We start from the raw sequence: 26,101 nt of genomic DNA, 5'->3' as shown, positions 1-26,101 counted from the left end.
TAAGCAGGATTTCAACCACTATTGCTTAAACAGAACCACAACTCATTTGGGCGTGTTCAGTAGTTTGGAGCCCTGCTAACCAAAGGGAGCAGTCAGACTTCTGACATTAGAAGTTGGATTTAGTGAAATCTCTACAGAATTGAACACAAAGAATAGTCACATGGCTCCTAGTAGCCAATGGGATTCCCACAAAATGCCACTAAAGGTCGGAGTCACATGACCACATTGCCCAATGAGTGTTTAAAACGGGTACAATAATTTGGAAATCTGTAACTTTGAATATAAACTTCTTCGTTTACTGAAGCTGGGTTGGTTTTGAAAATGTCATTACTTTTCTTTGGGTGACAAAAACAATGTTAGTTGCAATTATTCAAAGTCTATTCTTTGGTTATTGCAGTACATAAGTTATTTAGAACTCTTAGAATAAAGCTGGAAAAATCTCATGCGCAGTGTATTTTTACACCTTATTAAAATTATTATTTAAAAAGTAATATATATAATGGTTTAAGAGTTGGTGTATCAGTATGAACATACACTAACGGTGCGAAGATGTTTAATTAGAATTGGGATGGGAAGAGTTAAGGAAAATATTACTGTGTTGGGACTTTAGTAGACTTCGTTCGTGCCTGCACATTTTTTAACCTTCTACTTCAAACTTGATTTACATAATATAAGTAAACCGATTTATCGCTTGATCAGCAAAAGTGTTAAATACATGATATTAATATGCAAGTATTTTGGTTGGAAGAATGTTACAGTTAGAACTGCTAATGAATAAAAAATAATGGACTAAAGAAACCGGATTCTGGCTCATTCGCTTTCTCAAAGGAGCTGCAGGGGAAAAAAACCTCAGTGCACATTTCCACACGTCAACGGGAATGAAAAAAATCATGAATGCATCTAGGAGGAAAACAAAAATAACACAAATGTTTATTTGTTTAAATAAAGTAGTCAGTATAATATTTCGAATGTTACACCTCCAATTCTTGTTTTAGGAACGAAAAAGAGCTCTCTCTTTCCTTTCGCTTTTTCTTTGATTCTTCTCTAATCCAATTTTTGCAGCTTGAAATCTGAAACCCAACCACTAAAACTTTCAAGCACTCTTCCGCCATTTTGTACCAAACTACAGAGAAGTGAAACAAGTTCAAGTGTACAATAATCTGTTTTATAAACTTCAACCTTGTTGCTCTTCTCAGGAAAAAAAGTCACCACGCAAAATATAATGTTGCTAAAATAAACAGACACATGGTTTACTGAAATAATATATGAACAAAGTTCAAAACATTATTTTTGGCTGATACTTTAAATACAATAATACTCCAGACTCAAAATTTGCATTTTCTCAACAGATGGGAATAGTCAAAATAATGGCCTATAGCAGGGCGTTATGGTCTATAGCGGGACTTATTTACAAACTGTCTCTTGAGCAATGTGTTTCTTTTGCTTCTATGAAATTCTAACATTTTTTGCGCATCATCTCGAAATTTCAAGTACCAACGAGCAGCTTATTAAGAGCCTAACCTTGGTTGTGGAAAACTCATAATTAAAGAACCTAGTCTTGCTTTTAGCAAAAAAAAATTAAATTCATTTAGTCACAAATAAAAGTTCACAACAAATTATTTTTTTTGAATTATCAGGGGTTTTCCCCTCCTTTTATTGTATGTGCATGTGTTTTCAAAGGGGAGGGAAACAATGCTTGAAAGAAGTCATCCAACACCTTCCTTCAAAAATCAAAGTGAAGAATAGATTTTCTTTCTGGGGGAAATAAAAGTTAAATAAATAATCCCAGTTGAGGAGTTTGGAGTGAAGTGAGGAGTCGCGACATCCGGGCACTTTCCCTAGGCAATGAGAGCCGCAGCACCGCTGTTCCTTAGGCAAAGTGAAATAAATTCGCCAGCGCTCGCGCCGTCAAGTAGTCCCTCGCTCCTCGCGCTCCCTTCTCCTCCACCACCTCGCCTCTCTCATCGCGCCCCCTCCCCTCGAGCCAGGCGACTCCCCGCGCACGCGCGCGCAAGCCAGCAACCCAACCTGAATGGATGGGGTTGGGTGCTGAGGAAGAGAGAGAGAGAGAGAGCGCGCGCAGGAATGGCAGGGGCGAGCAGAGGCCGGCGCGGGCACGCGCGTGGAGTGGTTGGAGTAGAGTAGAGTGGAGTGGAGTGGGGGAGTGGGGGCTGGGGATTGAGCGTGAAGCCCAGTAAGTAAGTGAAGAGGAGGAGGAGGAGGAGGAGGAGGAGGAGAGGGGCAAGGGGAGCGCGCACTGCACAGTCACTTTCCTTTTTATTTAACTGGAGGGGGGGTTGGAAAAAGAGAGAGAGAGGGGGAAAAAAAACGGGAAGTTTTCATTTAAACTCCATTTCGTTTTTTTTTCCCAAAACGAGAGGTGGTGGGGGGGAGAAAAAAGTGAAATAAATTTTTTGGGCCGCTCGAGGTTTTCCTTTTCCTCTTAAAATCCCCCCCCCCCCTCGTATCCTTTTCTGGTTTTAATCTTCTCGGTCGGTTTTTTTTTTCCGGGGGGGGGGGGTGGGTGTGTGTGTAAAAGGGTGAAGGATTCGGTTGATCTGGGCCCCCTGTGGTGATGATAATTTGGATGGGGGAAATGTTTTTGAAGTTGTTGTTGGTCGGGCAGCTCACCGCCCCCCTCTGGCTCGGCGGCGGCGCAGAGTGATGAGTCCGGTGGATGGCGAGAACTTGTTTTGCGTTCACTCTCCCCTGTATCTTTCTGTTACCCCCCCCCCCTCCACCCAGCATTTATAAATATATTGTATAAAAGACATTTTTACCTGTATAAATAAAACGCAGATACTTGTACACATGCGGCCGGCTGCGACGTTTAATGGACTTTCTCCCCCCTGAAATTATACCGGGCCCTGTTTTTGTTGAATTGTGTTTCTTTTTACTTTTTCTTTGGCTGCTGGAGGAAGGGGGGGGAGGAGGGAGGGCTGGTGGTGGTGGAGGAGGAGGAAGAAGAAGAAGAAGAGAAGGGGTATTTCCTCTTAAAAAGGGGTGGAAGAGGAGAGAGAGAGAGGAGGAAAAAAAAAGTGAAGGAAAGTGGCGCGGGAAGTAGAGGAGATGGAGTTGCAAACTCTGCAGGAGGCTCTGAAAGTGGAAATCCAGTTTCATCAGGTAACCTGGTCTCTTTTCAATTATAGCATGTAGTGTGTGTCTATGTGTATGTGTTTTAGTTTCAACCACCACCTCTCAGCGACACATACTAGGCAAACCTGTTAAAAAGTGAATATTTAGTGAGAAACTGTTTTATGTAATTTTCAATAATAGTTTAATGCAAAAATGTTGCTCTCAAACTTTTTTTTTACACATTTTGGGCGTATCATTTTTAAGTATTTGAAAACTGCATCAGTCACTTTTTTGGGCAATTGGGCAGAAATGAAAACAAATAGGTAACTAAAAGAACATTATTGCTGTTAAATTATGGAAGCTTGAATTTGCAGCAAATAGTCATTTAATTACCTATATAGTTTTAAACAAAAATTGTGCATATATTTTGTACATGAAAAATCTGGTTTACTGGTAAATATTCACTTCTAAGTGATTTTTTTCAGTTAGGTAGAAATTAAGTACAAAGAATTTATCATTGATTCAAGTCATTTTATAGCATTTTTATAGTAAATCAAACTGAAATTTTATTCAAGTCTATACTTGTTGATGAAAGAAGATATAGTTAGCATAACACTTGATTTCTGAGGGGCCTGGTAGATAACATAGCTCCTTGAAATATTGACTGTAGCATGGTCTCTCTCAAGAACATTAACTTTTTTATCTTGTTTTCCAAACAGAAGCTTGTGGCGCAGATGAAACAGGATCCACAGGTATGATTCATGTCCTGTTTACCTTTTCAAATGTCATTTTATATACCTATGGTGCAAAATCATTAAACTGTGAGAATTATAATTGTTTTTTGTTCTCCTTTGTCAATGCTATTAAAACTTGAAAATGTGCAATATGGATTATCTTGGTTTTAAAAACTCACTTTATAATCTAACCAATTCTAAGCCCTAAGGCACTTTTAAACTGAGTGAGACAGAGATTGAGGTTTTTTTTTGTTTGTCATTTTTATTTTTGAGAAAAGATTTTTAAGTTTTCTTCCTTTTTAACTAAGAATATTGACTAATTTTCCTAACATAGTAACAGGCCTTATTGGTAATGTGATATGATATTACATTGTATAAATTTCATTTCACAGAATGCTGATTTGAAGAAACAGTTACATGAACTGCAAGCCAAGATAACTGCTCTCAGTGAGAAACAAGTAAGAGGAAAATGGATTTGTGACTGCTTTGTTCCAGATGGTTGTATTTTCTCCAGGGATGAGCTCAACCTGGAGGATAATCTGTAGTTTTCTGGAAGTTTGTACAGCTAGTAGAAATAGTTTGTGATGGTTTGGGGTGGAGAAAAAGCTGTTGTTTAGATAGTCCAGATTACACCTGTTACAATGACTGGCTTTTTCAGATTTTGTACACGTAAAGAATGATGGGAGCTGCAGATATTTTGAAGCGTCAGTTCTTTTTTCCTTTAATTCCATCCTTTTATAATGTACATCTAAAATCCTATTCATCTCTTCTCCAAATCTTTAAATCTATTTTTAGATTTTGTAGTTAACAGTGCACGTTAATTCTTTCTAATCTTTACATGATTTTACAAAGACTGATACTGAAGTGGTGTATTTCTCTCTCATACTTCCCTCATTCTCACTTGGGTCTAGTTTAGCTTTTTCTATCAAGCATTCCTTTTGTTAAGATTTTGAAATTTTACCTTCTGCACATTTTGAATTGTTTTTGAGCAAGTGCAGTAAGTGTTTGGCTTGCCTCTTTCCTTTTTGCTTTTGTGTGTTTGGGGAGGTTGGGGGACATGTATATTTGTGGATGTGAATTGACATTCTCTCTCTTTCCCCCCCCCCCCCCCCCCCTTTGTTTCATGGCTAGGCTCTTTGTGTATTCAATTTCACATGAGAGTGCAGTATTTTATAGCATCCTACCTTCGTCCATGCTGAAAAAGGGCAAATGATGTGTTGTCAAGCTGTATCTATATCTAAGTTTGCATCATGCTACTCCTGACTACATTGTTTCTTGAACTATCTATATTTTAAAAAATGAAATGTTTTAAAGACTGATACACAGAAAAACATTTATGTTTGAACTTCCATTCTTAAGACTATTGATGTATGTATCTTGTTAGTTCTAGAACAGCACCCTTAATTACATTTTTAAATCTCATGTTCTCTTTAAAGCTTTGTCTAATTTTGTTTCTATAAAGTCGGCCTTCAATCATTGTCATGTGATTAGCTGCCTTAGTAACCATGCGGGCCAACCACCAGTTCAGTGTAGAAATACGTGCGGGAGTGAATATTTGGATTTGACTTGCTGTTTTATAGACTGTGTGGTTTAAAATCTGACGATGTTGGTATGTTAAATTTGTGCCTCAGTAGTTGTGGTACTACATTTTGGCAACAATGTACTATTGTGGAAGAAAATTTGATAACAGTTTATACTGTTAATTTTTAAAGTACCTGTATTCTGTTGACTTGTAACTTCCAGAATGATAGTTTTAAAAAAAAAATTACTGAATGTTTTCTGAACTCCATTTCAAAAGGTCACAGACTAATTTTGCCTTGATAATACAATTCTGCCTTAATTATTTTGACTTCCATAAAAATGTTACACCCCGGTAGAGATTTCATACTTAGGAAGTTATGTTTATTAAATGATTATTTTAGAGAGCTGTCTTTTTAGCAGTAATCATTCATTTTTAGAAGCATTTGTGCAATCTCTTTGTAAAGTAGAAGATTGACTTTCTCTTTACTAAATTCAAGATTTGTTTATGTTGAACCTGGCAACTCTGAGATTGAGGATTGAATTTGTGACAAATAAATCTTGAGTTGGAGCTTTAGATTTACCTGTATTAGGTGAAGTTCACTAAGTTGTATAACTTTGCTTAATTCTTTGGTAGCTAAGTATGGACTGTTAGGTAGCATTGTGAACTTGTCTTGCTGAAAACATACCACCTGCTGGCCAGTTATGGAGTGCTGTATAGGGTTTTCCCAGCTTTTTAAATCAATGCTATGCTGTTCCCTGTGGACATGAACCTTTAGTGACTTAATTGTCTGCTTTTTTTTCTCTCTGTGTCTCTTGTAAGATCAATGCAAATCACAAAAATGTTGATAACCAGTAAAAGGAAAAATAAGAGAATCTGTAAAATCCTTTGGGCCTTTTGCTGTGAGCTTGAATATTTTGTACTTTTGGATGAACAAGAGATATATAATAGAAATGGATAATTTGTTTGAACTAGTGTTCTTTAGATTAATTGTCTATTATTTGTTGGATATGACATGTCAGAGTACCAACCCATGGCATCATGATTACAAAGGAATACAAGTTTTCTTTTGTACCCACTTACTTGAATTTCTGAAATTAACACTTTTGGGTCAGAGCAAATGGAGTCAAGATGATTCACAGTATGGTGTTAAAATGACCAGAGCTGTTAACGCACCTTGTCGCATGTTTCTAAGCACAATAGTAAAGCAGACTGTTGGGGTGTGAGGAGGGGGTTGGTGGTATGTTTATAGAGCAAATAAATATAATCAATGACAATAAAAGGTTCATATTTAATTAGAATTTAACACTGTGGTTGTCAGCAATAGTATTTTAGCTACTTTGCATAAGTTTAGGCCTTTTGTGTTTGGTGTCTAAAAATCACTTATAGTAATGAAGTAACAATTCTGCTTTGAATCATATGTGAGTCATAGTGAACTGTAATATCTAATAAACTTGTCCAGTATATCTTTCCTTTATTTATGGCACTACTGAAATTTCTGGATTATCCACCATTTTTTAAACTTCAGATATATTGAATGTAAGCAACTGTCTCATTATTAGAAGTACAACATTGTGCATGTTTGGAATCCAATTAGGGATAAACTAATATTGTGAAAATTTGGAAAAGCCTTTATTTGAATGTTTACAAGTAATGTTGATATATTACTGAATCTGTTCTTCAGATTTTTTATTGAACTAAGTGAGAAATTAAACAGATTAATGAGGGCGTAGCAGGGTGCAAGATAAGTTCAAGAAGGTTACATCTTCATTGCACTTTTCTGTATTTCATTTCCAATCAGATGACAATGTGCCAATGCGTTTTCAAAATTTCAGGAAATGTATGTTAGGAAACCAGTTTTCTAACCAGAGTGGAAGCATTTAATTGCAATATTGAAGTGACAAAACTTTAGGAGGCTGGTGGATATCTTTGTTGATACAGCAAGGAAATAACATTAGGGAAAAGAGGGTGGGGGAAACTCAAATTCAAAATTGAGACTTTTAATATTTCACTTATAGTTTAGCAGAGTCGAGTTTTAGACTTTCATTTTGTGAGCCACATAGGTGAATATCATGGGAAGCTTCAGGCCACATTTAAGATTGAATGGCTGTTTCTTATATTTGCATAAATTTCAAGTTGCTGATACAAGTGGATTGTAGTGAATGTTTTATGATTAGTCACCAATGAGGTAATGACACTAAAATATTTTATCCAAAATATTCAAATCCACGTAATTAAATTTGGAGGGGTCAGAAAACCGTATGTAGAAATATGTACAAAAAGGACAAAGTGTTATGGTTTTTGGAGCTGGGTTCATATGGCTGCTGTGGACTTTATGCTGCATTGCCTGATTGCAAAACACCAAAGGCAGTTAGTTTGAGGTCTGGATGACAGTTGCAGTGTTTAACTGCTAATTTGCACCTTGTGTTAAGGTTACTACTGAAATCTCTTGTCTGAAAGTGGTCTAAATAGGCCCTAAAGTCAATGACTGACAGGTTAATTGCTGTTAGTAGGGAAAGTTCACATTGTAAGCTACTATTTCTAGGTCAGGTTCCTTTCCCAACAGAAATTAACCTGAATTTACGTTCTTAATCTACTTGTTTGAAATGGAAAGTTATGTATAATTCTGTATACATAATCATTTCATATCTCTACTAGTATACAGTGATTTTAAACAAAAATACATAACTGATCTGCTTTCTCTATATGACAGCCTCCTTGTACCTTCACCATATTACCAAGTGGTAACTTTTACGGTTAATATCAGCCAGAATTTCTCATTTGGGGTGATTATTGTTGGATGCAGTTTTTCAAGAGTTTTCTTTATGTTTAATTTTGTCACCTTGTATTTTTATGTGGCATCTATTGCTCAGGGATAATACTGTTTATCTTAGGACAGTCTCGTAGAGGCATTCACATGATATCACTGGAACAATATCTAACCCCTGGATTCTTAGGATTAGTTTACTATTTTGGGACTTTTTTTAAAGAAATGTGTAGTGAGAGCTCCAGTCAATTGTGAATTTGGTTTAGTTTCTTTAAAAACAACTTTTGATCATAGTTTCCAATGATCTCTAAAATACCATATAGCTGTACAATTACAGCTACAATGATTGTGACAAGATCACAGCTAGCTTATTGAGAAATAATTTTTGGTCAATATGACTGGAATGCATCATATGAAGCCACTTGCTTGTGTGGCATGCCGGAAGTATTTTTGTGTTTGTCACTCACGTGAGTTATACAACTCATTGACACAATAAATATGGTCCATACCCTGCCCTCAGACATAAGGTTTATAATTTGAACTCTTGTTTTCTCTCTAATTTTGTGATTTTTTTTCAACTTTCTTCTTTTTATCTTGCTTTAAACTGTTATTACTGGTTTTATCAAAATGTTGAATTATCAAGAATAGACTGGAAAATCTATATTTTCCCAAATTGGAGTTTCACTGTTGGAGTTAGTTTTTTCCTTGCTACAGCAATGATTTGATATTTTATATAATGGAAAGGATCTTCCCTGATTCTTATGGAAGATGACTATTTTACTGGGAATTTGTGTGTAATATGGCAGAAATAGTATTTTACTAAAATGTGTTGGTTTATTTGTTTATAATTCATACTGCCGTGAAAAGGCACACTCAGTTATCAAGTTCGCTAACATCTCAGACTTTTCACAATGTTAAAAATGAAGTAAAAAAGAAATTCCATCTGAAGTTTAAAGCCAGTATTTGGGTGTTACATGTTTAGTTGACTTATTGAAAATGATTTATATGGTATTTTTATAGCATTGGCTGTAAGACCTAGAAGTATTTTCAATGCATGGTTACTGATTTAATGCAGAAAATTTCACATGCAAGACATATGAAAAGCAATTCATTTTTTGAATTTAACTGGTGTTTGAAAACAGGATTCTGTACAATGTTTTTATGCAGGGATGACTTTAAAATTTGGATGAAAGTACATGTCATTAAATCTGATGTTACCAGTACGTTTTCTTTGAAAATTGAAACTTGACAATTTATAAGAACCAGTTATCAAAAGTGTGAGTGCGCAGTCTGTTGTCTCAACCAAATGACTCTTTTTCACTTGAGCCTGCATGCTGCTGATGCTTTCTAATGAAGAACTTGCCAAAATGAAGAGGCATCTAATTTGTAATCTGAATCTTTGTTATATCACATTGTAAAATGGTGAATGGCTACATGAAATTGCACCAGATTAATTTGTTGTTATTCCTCTGAAAGCTGAGTGGTTAAAATTGAAGGAACAGATTTGAATTGCAGGTCTTCAGAGCAGACTGCTTAGTTGGTTAATTTAGTGCTTTGTCAACATCCTTGGCCAAGGAGCACGTGAACCAGGGTGGTGGTGGGGAAGAGGGAAAAGAAATCTACCAAGGTTCCTTATATTGCTTGCTTGTGATTCCTGCTCACCTGTGGAAACAGATGAAAACAGAAACTCATTTGGTCTGTCAACATCTGTGGAGAGAAAGCAGAGTTAACTTTTGGGAACAAGTGACCTTGCTTTAGTTTTATCTTATGGGCTTGCTTGCTGTCTTCTGTGGTCAAATGAGCAAATAAAAATGCTGGTCTTACGTAAATTAAAAATGCCCAGTAGGTAATCTTGAATTGTATAATTTTATAAAAGTCAGTATAAATTGTTCAGCTCACCTGTGTGCGTGCCTGGGATTGTAATCTGTTTTTTGACAAAGCTGTGGCCATTCCTGTTTCTTATTAGAGATTTGTTTTGGCTGTTTGATTCTGTTTAATAAAGGTGGCTTCTTGAAACAGCTACAAGTAATGTAGATCCAATAAACAATTAGAAACTGGATTAGATATTGCAGGACAACAATATAACTGTACAGAAGGCATTTCTGGATTTTAATCTGTTTTGAAAAAAAAATTAATGAAGCAATTCTCTTCCACAACTTTTTAAAATGTTTGGAATGCAAAGCTTCATATCTATCCTTTTATTTCATCCTTCACAGGATGACTGCATCACTAGCTAGGCTAGCATTTGTTGCTTATCCCTGATTGTTCTCTAAGGTAATGGTTACTTCTCTCCTTGAATTGCGAGAGTCCATGTGATGTACTTAGACCACAGTGTTGTTAGGAAAGGAGTCCCAAGATTTTGACATAATGTCAGTGAAAGAATGGTGATTATAATTCCCAAGCATGATGATCCGTGTCTTGGATGGAGACTTGTAGTTGGTAGTATTCTTGTGCAACTGTGCTCTTGTTCTTCTGGCTAAGAGAAGTTGTGGGTTTGAAGGTTCTGTTAAAGTCTTAATCGGTTGTTGCAGTACATCTTTGTAATGGTACACACTACTGTCACTGTCCCTCAGTGAAGTGAGTGGCGAATAGCATGGTAATCAATTGAGTTGCTTTGTCTTGCATGTCCTCTAGCGGCTTAAATGTTGTAGAAGCTGCACTCGTTCAGGTAAGTGCCTGATTTTATAATGCTTTGTCGATAGTTGTTAGATGGGGTTAGATGAGTTACTCAGCACAGACTTCCAAGCCTCTGATCAGCTTTAGTAGCCGCAATGTTTGTTTGAGTCTGGTTCAATTTCTGTCAATGGTAATCCTTAGGACATCTATAATGCAGGATAGAGAGATGATAATGCCACCTTATATTGGTTGCTTGCTTGAGATTCCCGCATGCTGGTCTGTCAACATCTGTGGAGAGAAAGCGGAGTTAACTTTTTGGATCTAGTGCAATGTCAGGTTGTGACAACTGTCTTTTTACTTTGTGTATTTAATTATCGACTGATTTGAGGAAAGGACTGTTTAGGGTGTAAGTTTGCTCGCTGAGCTGTAGGTTTGATATCCAGACGTTTCATTACCTGGCTAGATAACATCATCAGTGGCGACCTCCAAGTGAAGCGAAGCTGTTGTCTCCTGCTTTCTATTTATGTTTGTCCTGGATGGGGTTCCTGGGGTTTGTGGTGATGTCATTTCCTGGTCATTTTCTGAGCGGTTGATAGATGGTATCTAGATCTGTGTGTTTGTTTATGGCGTTGTGGTTGGAGTGCCAGGCCTCTAGGAATTCTCTGGCATGTCTTTGCTTAGCCTGTCCCAGGACAGATGTGTTGTCCCAGTCAAAATGGTGTTTTTTTTCATCCGTGTGTAGGGCTATGTAGGGCTACGAGGGAGAGGGGTCATGTCTTTTTGTGGCTAGCTGGTGTTCGTGTATCCTGGTGGCTAACTTTCTTCCTGTTTGTCCTACGTAGTGTTTGTGGCAGTCCTTGCATGGAAATTTGTAGATGACGTTGGTTTTGTATATGGGTTGTACTGGGTCTTTTCAGTTTGTTAGTTTTTGTTTGAGAGTGTTGGTGGGTTTGTGTGCTACTAGGATTCCGAGGGGTCTTAGTAGTTTGGCTGTCGTTTCTGAGACTTCTTTGATGTAAGGGTGGTTAGGGTTTAGGCCAGAAACCAGTATGGACAAAACCAACATCATCTACAAAGTTCCATGCAAGGACTGCCACAAACACTACGTAGGACAAACCAGAAGAAAGTTAGCCAGCATACACTAACACCAGCTAGCCACAAAAAGACATGACCCTCTCCCTCGTAGCCCTACACACGGATGAAAAAAAACACCATATCGACTGGGACAACCCATCTATCCTGGGGCAGGCTAAGCAAAGACATGCCAGAGAATTCCTAGAGGCCTGGCACTCCAACCACAACGCCATAAACAAGCACATAGATCTAGATACCATCTATCAACCCCTCAGAAAACAAACAGGAAATGACATCACCACAAACCCCAGGAACCCCATCCAGGACAAACTTATAAATAGAAAGCAGGAGACAACAGCTTCGCTTCACTTGGAGGTCGCCACTGATGTTACCTAGCCAGGTAATGAAACGTCTGGATATCAAACCTACAGCTCAGCGAGCAAACCTACACCCTAAACTTCAACCTGAGCTACAAACCTTGCAATAAAAGAGCTGTTCTTAAAACTAAGGATGGCTGGAGGATTGCTGCATGTTTTGAAAGCAAGTAGCCTTGCATATGCTGATTTGAACAGCTGTTTTGTTCGAGCAGTGTTTATAAAATACAGTTGCAGATGAACTGGAGCTGAAGGGTTGGTGCTTCGTTTGGCAACAAGATGAGGTGCCGGAAGACCGGAGGTTGGCTAATGTGGTGCCACTATTTGAGAAAGGTGGTAAGGACAAGCCAGGGGACAATAGACCAGTGAGCCTGACGTTGGTGGTGGGCAAGTTGTTGGAGGTAATCCTGAGGGACAGGATGTATATGTATTTGGAAAGGCAAGGACTGATTAGGGATAGTCAACATGGCTTTGTGCGTGGGAAATCATGTCTCACAAACTTGATTGTGGTTTTGAAGAAGTAACAAAGAAGATTGAGGGCAGAGCAGTAGATGTGATTTATATGGACTTCAGAAAGGTGTTAATCAAGGTTTCCCATGGGAGATTGGCTAGCAAGGTTAGATCTCATGGAATACAGGAAGAACTAGCCATTTGGATACAGAACTAGCTCAAAAGTAAAAGACTGAGGATGGTGGTGGATGGTTATTTCTCAGATTGGAGACCTGTGACCAATGGAGTGCCACAAGGATCGGTGCTGGGGTCCATTATTTTTTGTCTTTTATATAAATTATTTGGATGAGAGCATAAGAGATATAGTTAGTTAGTTTGCAGATGACACCAAAACTGCAGGTGTAGTGGACAGAGAGGAAGATTACCTCCGATTATAATGGGATCTTGATCAGATGGGCCAATGGGCTGAGGAGTGGCAGATGGAGCTTAATTTAGATAAATGAGAGGTGCTGCATTTTGAGAAAGCAAATCTTAGCAGGACTTGTACACTAAATGGTAAGGTCCTGGGGAGTGTTGCTGGACAAAGAGACCTTGGAGTGCAGGTTCGTGGCTCCTTGAAAGTGGAGTCGCGGGTAGATAGGATAGTGAAGAAGGCGTACGGTATGCTTTCCTTTATTGGTCAGAGTATTGAGGACAGGACGTTTGTTAGGCCACTTTGGTATTATTGCGTGCAATTCTGGTCTCCTTCCTATCAGAAGGATGTTGTGAAACATGAAAGTGTTCAGAAAAGATTTACAAGGATGTTGCCAGGGTTAGAGGATTTGAGCTATAGAGAGAGGTTAAATAGGCTGGGGCTGTTTTCCCTGGAGCGTTTGAGGCTGAGGGATGATCTTATAGAGGTTTATAAAATCACCATGGATAGTATAAATAGACAAAGTCCTTTCCCTGGAGTGGGGGAGTCTAGAACTAGAGGGCATAGGTTTGGAGTGTGAGGAGAACGATATAAAAGAGACCTAAGGGGCAACATTTTCATGCAGCGGGTGGTGCGTGTGTGGAATGAGCTGCCAGAGGAAGTGGTGGAGGCTAGTACACTTGCAACATTTTAAAAGGAATCTGGATGGGTATATGAATAGGAAGGGTTTGGAGGGATATGGGCTGGGTGCTGGCAGGTGACACTAGATATGGGTTGGGATATCTGGTTGGCGTGGATGAGTGGACCGAAGGGTCTGTTTCCGTGCTGTACATCTGTGACTTGAAGCTGGTCTGTGGACCAATGATCAGCCAGTTATCGATGCCCAAAGGCATGTCTTGGTCATTGTTTCATATGTTGGTTTATTTTTTTGTTGGTGTCTACACTTGCAATAAATAGTAAGTTTTTTTTCTTAAGTACAGAAATCTGGTGGTTTCTGTGAATCTGGGCAAAAGACTGGTACACTTGAGGGTATTCTGCATATTTTAAAAATATACAGAATTTTTGTGACTACTCTGGGAGTAGCAGGGCTTGAGTTCTAGTGCATGAACCTGTGAGACAAGATAAAGGGGAGTTATAGTTAGATTGTCTCTTGTTTGATATGGTCATCGTACTGGTGTTGTGTGAAAGTAGTTTGCTACTTCATGTCAACCCAAGCCTGAACGTTGTCTAGGCCTTGATGCAAATAGACTGCTTCAGTATTTGAGGAGCTGTGAATGGTACTGGCATGGTGTAATCATTGGCAAATATCCACTCTACTGGCCTTGTGTGTTGGTTCTTGTTGGTGAAGTAGCTGATGATAGTTGGGATAGTTAATATGTTGAGAGATTTCTTCAATGTCTTGCAACTGAAATTATTGACCCCCCAACAAGCCCAACCATGCTCCTTTCTGCTAGGTATGACTCCAGCCATTGGAGAACTTCCATCCTACCCCAATTTTCATTGGCTTCTGTTTTGCTGAAGCCTCTTAATGCCATGTTGAGTTAAGTACAATTCTTCACACCACCTCTTGAGTTCAACTGTTTTCTTCGCGTTTGGACCAAGTTGTAATGAGCCCAGGACTAGAGTGGCTTTCGTGGAATTCAAACGGTCAGTAAGCATGTCCCTGCTATGTAAGTGTCACTTGATAGCATTGTCAGTGATGTTTTCCATTGTTTTGATAGAGTAGATTAATGGGACAGTAATTGATTGTATTTGTCTACTTCCTGTGGACAGGGTATTCCTGATATCCCACATTGACAAATGTCAGTGTTATGGCTGTAATAGAAAAGCTTGGTTAGGGATTGACTGAAGACTGACATCTATGATGCTGGGAGCTCTGGAGATGGCTGATATGTATCACAGAAAATGATTGGAGATCTGTAACTTTAATAACTGGTTGTAGAACAAAACCATCAAAATATGGTTGTATAATCTGTGATTCTTTTCATATAATTTCATATTTAAACTTTGCTTTCTTTCTCAAATCGTTTGTTGTTCTTTAAGGTTTTTTTTATCATATATTAAGGTCATGTAATGTCAAATATTTGATATTTGATTCCATTGACACCTGTGCTCCTTCACTGGCAGATACAACCTACCTGTTATCCCTGTACAGTGTGCTACCGTGGAAACAGTAGGCCCATAAGTGGATTGGAGTATGTAGCTGCAACATAGTTATTTTATATTTTAGAGAAGAACGTCTTCCTTGTCTGTTTTCAAACAATTTTATTTTGATTCCATTGTCCTCTGTTGTCTTTGGTGTAACAAACTAAAGTATTATGGTATTTAGTCTTGTGTTCAGTGGTAAAATTATAATATGAGTCAACTAAATTTTTAAAAAGATGTCTTGGAAATTTAAAGTACTCTTCTAATTATGGTTAGATTTGTTTCTTGTTAGACAGCAATAATAATTTTGTATTTACACACTGGCTTTAAATATAATAAAATATCCCAAGGTGCTTCATGGGAAATGTTTCAAATAAAGTTGGAAACATGATCCAAAAGAGATAATCCTTAGATGGTCACACGTCACTTTTCAGGAGCATCTTGAAGCATGAAAGAGGGGTAGAGAGGAAAGAAGTTTAGAAATGTAATTCAAGACTTTGGAGCTATTGCAGTTGAAGCTCAGGCCTGCCTTTTGAAGTGATGTAAAATTGTAGGATGTCTAATAGCCAGGATTGGAATATAGATATGTGCAAGTCTTGATTTGAACTAGGACCTTCTGGCTCAGAGATGGAGACACTGCCACTGCATCACTAAAACACTCTAAAGTGGTGTATGGATGGAAACAATTAACGACATAGAGAGACTAGCCATGGAGCAATTCAAATACTGGGGTCCACAATTCATGAATGTCCAACTTAGAAACCCTTTTATTTGTGAATGTGATCCCATATAAAGGTGTATTAATAGTAATTTTAAAGATCCAGCATATGAACATTTCTTTGAACTTACATTCAGTTATTTTATATTGTCTTGCATTGTACTCTGACTTGCATACAAAGCAACTTGAGAAAGGATTCGAGCAGAACCCTTTCACAATTGGGACTTTGCCTGTAATTTCAAAGTTGTTGATTAACATAGAACCAAAGTAGACTGAGCATATGGTGAGTGTTAGTGCATAAACATTAGAGTTTTGGATGACCTCAAGAGTTTACGAAGGATAGAATGTGGGAGACAGACAGGTGTGCAATGCAAACAGGTATAAATGGAAGTTTATATGAGCTGGAGCAGGAGTGGAATATGGCAATACTGTGGTTGTTGAGAAAGGCAGTGATAGCCTATTGATTTGCGAAAGGAAGCCCAGCTGGGACGGGGGTGGGGGAAGCAGGGAATGGCACTGAGACTGTGAAAGGCCTGGCTTCAACCTCAGTGAGTTGTCAGGAAGAAGGATGGAATTGAGGCTAAGAATTTGAATTTGTGGTGAGATTTTGAAGAGAAGCTTTGTCCTGTCAATATTGGAGTACAGTTTCTACTCATCCATCATGGAGATCAGTCAAAAGTATTACCAGGCTTAGTTACGCTGCCACTTCTGTTGTTATGTAAATGACTGTTTTCTCTCCAAAACACCAGAACTTGCCATAAGATACCCATAAAGTTTCACGTAAAGTTGCTACAGTCCTACATGACCATAGGGCTGCGCTCTCATTTGAGAGAGATGACTGGTGGTGGTTTAACCTGTGAGGCTCCATGTCTCAGGCAAGGGGAGATGTTGAGAAAGTAAATCCTTCATGGTAACCTCATTTGATGAGTGAATTGAATCCACATTGATGTTACTCTGAATTGCAAACCAGCTGTCCAACCAACTAAGATCACCAGTGTGCAGTGTTAAAAGATCGATTTTTGATATCCGAAATACTACCAAACATGACAATAACTCTCATTTGTGTAATGCCTTTAAAGTATTGTGGAATGCTGTATAAATGATTGTAGAAAGAAACAAGTGGATGAAAATGGAATAGTGTAGGATAGATAGACTTCAGATTGGTTCCACAGGTCAGTGCAACATTGAGGGCTGAAGGGCCTGTACTGCACTGTAATGTTCTATAAGATAGCTGTGGAGGCTTATAAAGAAGTTTGTAGAATTGATTTGTGACAGTCGAGTTTACAATCATACAAATGTGGATTTGGAGCATGAATATACCCTGGTCCCTAGAGTCTGCTTTGCCAATAATTAAGATCATGGCTAATCTAATTTCTGCACCCTGCCTTCCAGTTTATCAAGCAGTATCTCTATCAACTGTAAGTATTCGAGGAGTCTGCTTCCATCTGCTTTTGCGGGAAGGTGTTACAAAGACTTGCCATTGAGGAGAAAAAAAAATCCATATGGTTTCTGTCTTAAGTGAGTGACCCCTTTTGAAATAGTGGCCCCTTGTTCTTTTGGGAAATTGAATGAGGTTATTGGAGGCAGTATGTAGCTAAAGGTGATTATAGAAGTTGTAAAAAAGATGTGGTAGAATTTGAATATTTAGGGAAAATAACTTCTCATATATGTTTCGGGGATGGCGGTGCTTTGAACTGTCTTGTGGGCATTTAATGCAACTAAAAATTTGTTATTGTTTGGGTCTCCAGTAATTCAATCTTGGGTGAGGAATTAACTGATGTTGAAAAACCACAGGAGTCTGCCTTTGTGTCCAAACTACGTAATTGACGTAATATCCTGTAACTCAGTGTGTATGTCTATTTTCATATGTGCAATACATTTAATACCTTTTGTTAACTTTCACCTTGATTTTTAGTGCTTAAATATGACAGTAAAAGGAAAACAAAATTTTGAAAAGAATATTATGTAAATATTTTAAATGGTTTTTAATAAAAGTTAATATTTATTTTTCAAACAGTTGTCATAGAGATGTACAGCACGGAAACAGACCCTTCAGTCCAAGTCGTCCATGCCGACCAGATAACCTAACCCTAATCTAGTCCCGTTTGCCAGCACTTGACCTATACCCCTCTAAACCCTTCCTATTCATATACCCATCCACATGCCTTTTAAATGCTATAATTGTACCAGCCCTTCCACTTTCTCTGGCAGCTCATTCCATACACGCACCACTTTATGATCAAGAAAGAACCCCCTGTATTTACCACTGCAAGGTTACACGTTAAAAACTATGCACTTATCTGTTCCTGTGAGCTCTCCACACAGGTTCCTCCAAGGTCAGCTGTGAATTTCACTATTTGTTCTATTCTATCTATTCTATCTATTCTATTTGTGCAGATTCACTGCTGTGTCAGTTAGCAGTGTAGGTTTCTTTCTCTCTTTCCCTCCTGACCATGTGCTCGATGCCTCTATTTCTTCCTTTTTAAAAGTGCTGTTGTTTTGACTTTATTTTGGAACTTTGGGGAAAAAAATGCAACAGCATATAAAACAGTAATTGTTGCTCCTGGAATTTGAAGAAATCCCCTCCAACACCTAAAATATCTCTAAAAAGGAGCAGTTCGAGCAGCCACGATTTTTTTCCTGTCCTCCAATCAAATCTAAAAATATAAAATAATAGATCTCTGAGAAGTACTGTGAGCAGTAATTGGAGCAGTTCCTGTGACAAACTTTCTTCAGTTTAACAATCATGTAAACAGTTATATGAAGCTAGTCTTAAAATTTATCTTGTATTTGGTATGAATATTGAAGTTGTGAATGCTATTAGCATTTCCCACCTCCACCGAAACCCCAAGAAATATTTTTAAAGTTCTAGCATGATTTTCTGCTGGAAAGTGAATGAAACATAGTCCATAAGATGTCAGAGCAGAAGTAGGCCATTCACCCCATTTGAATCTGTTCCACCATGCAGTGAGATCACAGCTGATTTGATAATCCTTGAGTCCACTTTCTTCCCTTATACCTGAAATCCTTGATTCCTTTGTTGATTAAAAATTTGTCTCTGCTTCGAATATACTTAATGACCCTCTATAGTCCTCTGTGGTAATGAATTCACAAGCCCAAGAGAGAAGAAATAATTCTTCCTTATCTCTGTCCTAAATGTTCTGAGTGGAAACACCCTTTCCGTAGCTACCCTGTCAAATCCTCTAAGAATCTTATTTGTTTCAATAAGGTCACATCTCAACTCTTCCATATTCCAACAAGCACAATCCACTCAACTTCTCCCTATAAAAAGGTCCCTCTATACTTGGTATTAGCCTAGTGAACCTTCTCTGGGCTGCCTCCAATAGTATATCTTTCCTCACATAAGGACCCCAAGGCTCCTGTGTTCCAGCTTCGGCCTGACTAGTGCCTTGAATAGCCTTGTGCTTAGATTGTGTAGCATGTTGTTATAATGAATATTCTTGTAGGACTTTTTATTTAAACTGTGGATTCATGATAACGTATGGTATATGTTCTGCATATCTGCAGCCAGAAATTGCTTCCTTGTAAATGCAATTACATAATCACAATGACTACTCGAGTGATGTCTGGGGCTGGTATGATTGGCCTTAACATACAATTGTGGGTGTTATGTAAAACTCCAACCATAGAGCTTCGTCCTTTTGTATTTCCCATTGACTTCATATCTATAAATGAATAAGGTCAACTGGTTCATGCTGATTCATATATGCAAAAGGTCTGGTGGTCATTCTTCACATTCTTGAAGTGATTCCAAAATTTATAATGTCGTCTTCACCTTGTGGCAAGACTTATTAAACATAGTGCTGCATTTTCTTTTACTGTTTCTTAACTTGCATTTTGTTTGAGTTTTTACTCCATTGTCATTGTTGAATCAGTTCGTTATTACTATCCTTCTGAGTCAGCAGGTTTTACAAGCCTAACTGCAACCTTGGCTTAGGGAGCAGTCTCTTGCAGAGTTGTTCACTTCTACTGATTTTATATTGAGTCCGTCAGCCTATTCAGATGTAGTAATAAGACTTTATGCTAATTGCGAAAAAAGGGCCAACATTCTGCCCTCCACCAAAACCATTTAAAATAATTAAACAGCAAATAAGATGCATGATCAGTTAATGGAATCTTGTAAATGGCTATGCTACATAACTACGTAACAACAGTCGGTAACAAGGCATAGTGCCCTTCTAGGCACTGAATATTGGTACTTAATTTGTCTGGACAGCTCATTTGGGATAAATATTCCAGACCACTGCCTCTAATTAGGGAAATTTATATTCTGCAAATGGGTTGTGCAGAGGACGATATTGTAATTTAGGTAGAATAATAAAGTTGAAGCATATTGTCCAATTCCACAGAATTGTTTTATCACAGAAAAACATTAGTTGACTCCTAATAAAGCAAAATACTGGAAATATTAAAGTCTAGCGGCTTCTGTAAAGAGAAACGCAGTTCATATTTTAATTTGATAACCTTTCATCAGAGCTGACAATGGAAATCTGCCTAAATATTAACTTCCTTCTCTCCATCTGAATATTTTTTATATTACATACTATATACAAAATGTTTTCAGTTGACCTTTTGACAAGCATGACACTTAAAATACAGTTTGAAGTTACTGATGTCTCCTCTGCATGTAACAATTGTTTGTAATGTGAATTAATGGCAAAACTTTTTAATAATTCTACTGTACATCTATTAAACTTAATATGGTGAACACTTATTTGCTTAACATATTTCTTGCTGTTGCTAAATATGAAGGTTAATCTATTCAGTGACTACTTCAGTTAAAAAGACATCAGACTAAGTTTAAACACTTCTTTCAGGTGACTTGCTATATAAAGAAGATGCAGTTATATTTTGTCAGGACCCATGAGGCAAATATGCCTGACATTCATATTAGCTTGTACTTTGAATTATGCTGGAGAAATATCAGCAATGTGAAATAAAGCAAAGATGCTGGAAATACTTGATTTAGATTACATTGGGAGAACTGTCCTTACCTGGTCGAGCCTACATGCAACTTCAGATCCACAGCAATATGGTTGACTCCTAACTGCCCTTGGGTAATTTGAGATGGACAGTAAACGCTGGCCGAACCAGCGACACCACCCACATCTCGTGAATGAATTAACAGAACGTTGGTGATGCAGCAGGGCCAAAGGGAGGATAACGAGGCAAGCGCAGAGATAAAAGATCTGTCTTGAAAATATGTGAATGGCAAAGTGGTGTTAAATTGGATCCAGTTTAATGTGCGCAATACCTTTCTTTGTAGGTGGAATGTATAAACTATTCAGTCTTACAGCTCCTAGTCCCACCTCTTCTTTGTTTAGTTATTTTAAACAACACATTATGGCATGCCTCTGGAGCAGGTAGGACTTGAATCTGGGTCTCCTGCACAGAGCTCAAGGCATAACTATTGTGACACGAGCTCTCCTTCCTTGCTCTCCCTTAATGTTTACCCATTTAAAAAAAATCTAATCAATCTGTTTAGAGTTGTGATTAAAAACTCCAAGTGGGTGTGACCTGAACCCAGGTGTCCTCCCTCCAAGGGAGGGACACTACCACTGTGCCACAAGAGCCCTTTAGGGAAAAGGCATTCAGGTCCTCGAGCCTGTTCAACCAAACAACTAAGTATTTTGTCATCAACTTGTTCAGAGATGTCATTAGACACCCTAGCGCAGGTGGGATTTAAAGGTAGGCCTCCTCATTTAGAAGCAGGAATGCTGCTTTGCCAAGAGCCCTCAATCCAGTGAAATAATTAACTCCAATCATCTGCTTAACCAATTGCTATACCCATATACCTCCCCTTTTGTAAATAAAACGTTTGAACAAGACTTAAACAATGGCTCATGAACCTTAAAAATTGTCTTATAACATACCCATTTCTTAAAATCCTAATCTTTACAGGCCATATAATTACAATCAACCTTCCACATTCTCTCTCTCTTTAAACAAAATAAAAGCTTGCTCAAAAAAATAGCCCAAACAAAAATTGATTTGTTTCCATGTTCTTCACCAGGCATCCCTCTTTGAGGACCTCCAGTAATTCTTGGAGAAAGCCCTTTTGTGTGAAATAATTCAACAGCTTGTGACTTGCATCAGCCAACTTTAAATTAGAGATCTCTCTTTCTAATATTTCCTTCGTGCTGACATGGTAATCTTCAAACTTTTCTCAGCAGAGCTTTATTTTGAATATTTATTATCCCAAAGCGGGTGGTCATTCACAGAATATTCAAATAGGTACATTTTTATCAGATTGCCCCTTGTTTAAGATTTCCTTAACATTTGTTGAATACATCACATGACTTACAGCTCCCAGTTTTTTTTAAAGAATTGTTTGTTTTATCTACCGTCTTTATTCACCTTCGTCTCCAGATCAACTGACATCATTTGTTATTTTTCTCCAGCTAAAGTATGACAAACCCACTGCTGACTTGACTGACTGACTGTCCAGAGTGGTATTTGAAGCATCAATTTAAAAAAAGACTAGCTTTGTAAAGTTGGATTACCCATGACTGGGAAGTTGTGTTTTTTCTAAATTAAGTTTCTTGCATTTTTTTTTGTTTTCAAGAAATCTTCTTCAGTAGCATGTTTCGTCATAATACTTAATTTTACTGCATCATAACTGATATGAAGTCTAGTCTGAGTGCACAAGCAATTTAACTATTCAATCAGTCTTAACTGGTATGTTTCTTTTCTTGGATGCAAAATCATCTTCCTGTGAGAATCTAGCAAATGTACTTGAATGTGTTTAATGTTTGCCAAGTACGACTGTTGACCCAAAATCACTCCTAACTTATTATGCTAGCCCCCAAGCCTAACTTTCAATCTTAAATTCCATTTTTATTTTATGTATGACTCATGGCTTAGATGCCATAGAACCTCTCCACAGAACATCATTGACCTGCATAATAAAGATGTCTACCAGGTTCTCCTTGTAAAATCAGCAAATGTTACTGGGTCTGTTTTTTAAGTTGAGTGCAATCTACTTTCAGCAAGACAAACGTAACTGTGAAATATCATGCTGTTGCTGCATCGTTCAACCCATAAAACATTTGTTTAATTTTTTATAGTATACTGTCAATGTCACCTACTACTTGTGGTTTCAAAAGTACTTCTTTGAATTTTTTTTAGTGTGCAAAATGCAGCTTTGTTATCAATTGACTTGCGTTCCCAGGACAATGTTGCTAGATGAGCTAGGAAGATCTTCAAGATAATTTTTTCTGCAGTGTGGGAATCCAATAAATATGTTGTTTGCCATGTTTGTCATCAAAACTCCAAAACACACATCTGGCTTTAGCTGTATGTTCCATTTGGGGAGTACGTTTCTGTGCCTATCCATCTGCATTGTAAAGTTAGCTGCCCCCAGTTGGTACCTTAGATTAAATTAAATATGTTAAATTATTTCTGGCGCTCTTGCTTTTTGTTAGGCATGCTTACAGTTTACCTTCTAATTTTTTTTGTGGCCACTAAAATAAAAGTCAAGGGCTTTGACTTATCATGGCATCCCCTACTTGTTTTATGGTCTTTATTGTCAGTCTAAGATCCCAACTCTGTTCCTGTCTCATTTTGGACCACTGCTGCAAGATTGTGCCCCCTGTGATCAAAATGGCTTTCAGAAGTTTGCATGTTTTTCCCAGGGCCATGTTTGCTTCCAAGTCTGCTATCAGAACACATGTTGCATTTTCTAGCCTCCACATTTTCATCTCATTTTGTAAATCTATAGATCTTCCTCTTTATTTTTCTTGCACATTTAATCAGTGTTTGTATTTGTTCGTGGCTTTATCTTCTTTCTAATGTAGGTGTTCCTCTGAGCAAATAGCCTTATCCTGAACTCCTGTCATTTTTCTGTCACCCTGAACTCTTAACACATTCCATATGATATAATCTGTACTTTGCAATGGTCCATCATATGTGAAGTGCATGGTGCCTCATCACTTGCTATGACTTATTCAGATTCTTTAACTGGCACTGAGTACACACTTAATCCAAGAATATGGGAGATCCAAGATGGCGGCAGCCTGAGAGGTCTGCAGTGCTGGGCTCTGCCATACCCTGGGCAAAGTGGATCTTTACCCCCTCACTAACCACCCATTGGAGAAAATTGGTAGGCGTTGTTGAATATCTCGAGCTTCTAAACCTGTGATTTGAAAGCTGTAAGAATGAAGTTGAATAAAGGAAAAGGGGCAAAAGGAGTACAGCAAGCAGGGCACTCCCATACTATGTTGGGGTACCCACAGCCATTACTTAAACTTCTGTGGCGGCCCCTTTGGATTCAGTGGAGCAGCTGCATTTACACTCAATTTTCAGAACTCCAAGGAAAAAATTGAGGCTGTTCTGGAGCCGATCTCTGCCATGCTGAAGAAGCGTGAGCAGGTGATCCAAACATTGGCCCGACGAGTGGAAGCGGTCAGGCAGAGGACCACAGCATCGGAGGCTGTAGTGCAGGACTTGGGAGGATGGATCCGAACACTGGAAAGCCAGGTTTGGGTCATAGAGTCATAGAGATGTACAGCATAGAAACAGACCCTTCGGTCCAACCCGAAGACCTTGAAAATAAAAGCAGAAGAAAATAACTTACGGCTCGTGGGTCTCCCGGAGCGCAAGCAAGGCAAGGATTTCATAGGATTCTGGGAGAAGTGGCTCCTAAAGTTTCTGAGGCTGGAGGTAGAGTCATGCCGGGTGAGTGTGGAGGGGGCCCAACCGGAATGCAATGCGCAGGTCCGGGTCGGATTCGTATCCCTGCCTGGTCCGAGTGTGACTCCCAACACAAATGAAAATCAGTTAATGATTGAAGCTGCAAGAGGATTGGGAAGAGATCCACAGGCTTTCATATACAAAGGCTCAAGAATAATGCTCTGTCAAGACTTCTCTGGAGCCATAATTATTAAGAGAAAGGCATTTCATGAAATCAAGAGGAAATTAAGGAACCTAAGCATTCAGTATTCCTTGAAGCATCTGACGTAGTTGCGTTTCGCTTACGGATGGATGGTCTATAATTTTGATTTGGTAGAAAAGGCAAAGGACTTCGTGAATTCTTTGAAATTTCGGACTTGAGTTGAGGGGGGGTGGGATGGGGCACCATTTTGGACAATGGTATGGTTTTTCTTTACTTTCGTTTTCTTTCCTTTTTTGTGGTTATCAGTCTTAGATTCTTTATTGCCTTGGTGCCAAAACTGATTTATTTAACACTTCGGTCAGTTGGTTCTTATCTGGGTTTTTTTTTCGCTGTTCTTTTCTAGACTAGGGGTAGCTCTATCTGTGGTTAAGATGTATGGAGAAAGGGTGTGGCAGGGTGGGTTAACTCAAGAATGTAAGTAATATATTTTCTACGTATGTGAATTGCCTGGGATCGAAGCGCAGCCTCAGCTGGTAGGAGATTGGATGGTTGCAAGGTTTGGGAGGATTGCCCCCAATGGACAAGGGGGGGGATCTTCAGTGAATTGGGGTTTATTTGGGTCTTTAAATGAAGTGTTTAGGTTTTTAGTTAAAGTAGTTTTTAGATTTTGAGTTAATTTTTTTCGCTTGCTGCTCCTCCGATAAGCTTCCTCCTCTTAAGAAACCATGGGCTGCCCTGGATGACCATGGCTCGTGATCTGTTTAGATGGTGCACCTGGAATGTTAAAGGAAGCCATTCCCCCATTGCAAGAAGGTACTTTCAAGCCTTAAGAAGGAAAGGGTTGACATTACCCTGCTGCAGGAGATGCATTTAACTGATAAAAGGAACATCTGAAACTGGAGCAGGGGAGTTATGATAGGGTATTCTTCTCCTTTTAAATTAAGCTTGAATGTGGATTGTTATTCATTCTTAAAGTTTGAATACACAGAGAGGAGTATGGCGTCCTGAATGTTTATTGGCCCCTGGCGCACTTCTTGAATTTCTAATTGACGCACATGCTAAATTAATGAGTCTTGGGGTATGCCATGCGATTATAGGAGGGTGTCTGATGGATCCTGGGGTAGAAAGGATGCCAAGGGGCCTGGCAGGCACACCCATGCAATTTCGACAATTGGCGGCCTTGTGTGAGGAGTTGATATATTGATATGTGGAGGTATCTCCACCCTAATGGAAGACACTTTACTTTCTGTTCCAACCCGTGCAGGTGAATTGACCTGTTCTTTGTCTGTCTGTTTGGACAGAATATTGGCTTGCAAAATAGGGAATATAACTATCTCTGACTATGCACCAATGTATTTAGGTG

The 26,101-nt window shown here is 38.5% G+C and overlaps 1 protein-coding gene across 5 annotated transcripts in view; it reads left to right on the top strand.

The window, feature by feature from the left end:
- Positions 1-2,261: 2,261 nt before the first annotated feature.
- phf21aa (PHD finger protein 21Aa) overlaps positions 2,262-26,101 on the top strand; it is a 336,953-nt gene continuing 313,113 nt past the window's right edge. Inside the window, exons 1-3 of one of the 5 annotated variants that reach the window (XM_072591807.1) lie at positions 2,262-3,123; positions 3,795-3,827; positions 4,202-4,267. In XM_072591807.1, the coding sequence (XP_072447908.1) occupies positions 3,070-3,123; positions 3,795-3,827; positions 4,202-4,267 (153 nt within the window). In that variant the 5' untranslated portion in view covers positions 2,262-3,069. The remainder of the gene's footprint in view (positions 3,124-3,794; positions 3,828-4,201; positions 4,268-26,101) is intronic. The other 4 variants (XM_072591806.1, XM_072591809.1, XM_072591808.1 and 1 more) reach the window with 4 other exon arrangements.

The sequence above is a fragment of the Chiloscyllium punctatum genome, chromosome 22 (assembly GCF_047496795.1).
Source record: "Chiloscyllium punctatum isolate Juve2018m chromosome 22, sChiPun1.3, whole genome shotgun sequence".
Classification (NCBI taxonomy): Eukaryota; Metazoa; Chordata; class Chondrichthyes; order Orectolobiformes; family Hemiscylliidae; genus Chiloscyllium; species Chiloscyllium punctatum.
This window is presented reverse-complemented; position numbering and strand designations above follow the sequence as displayed.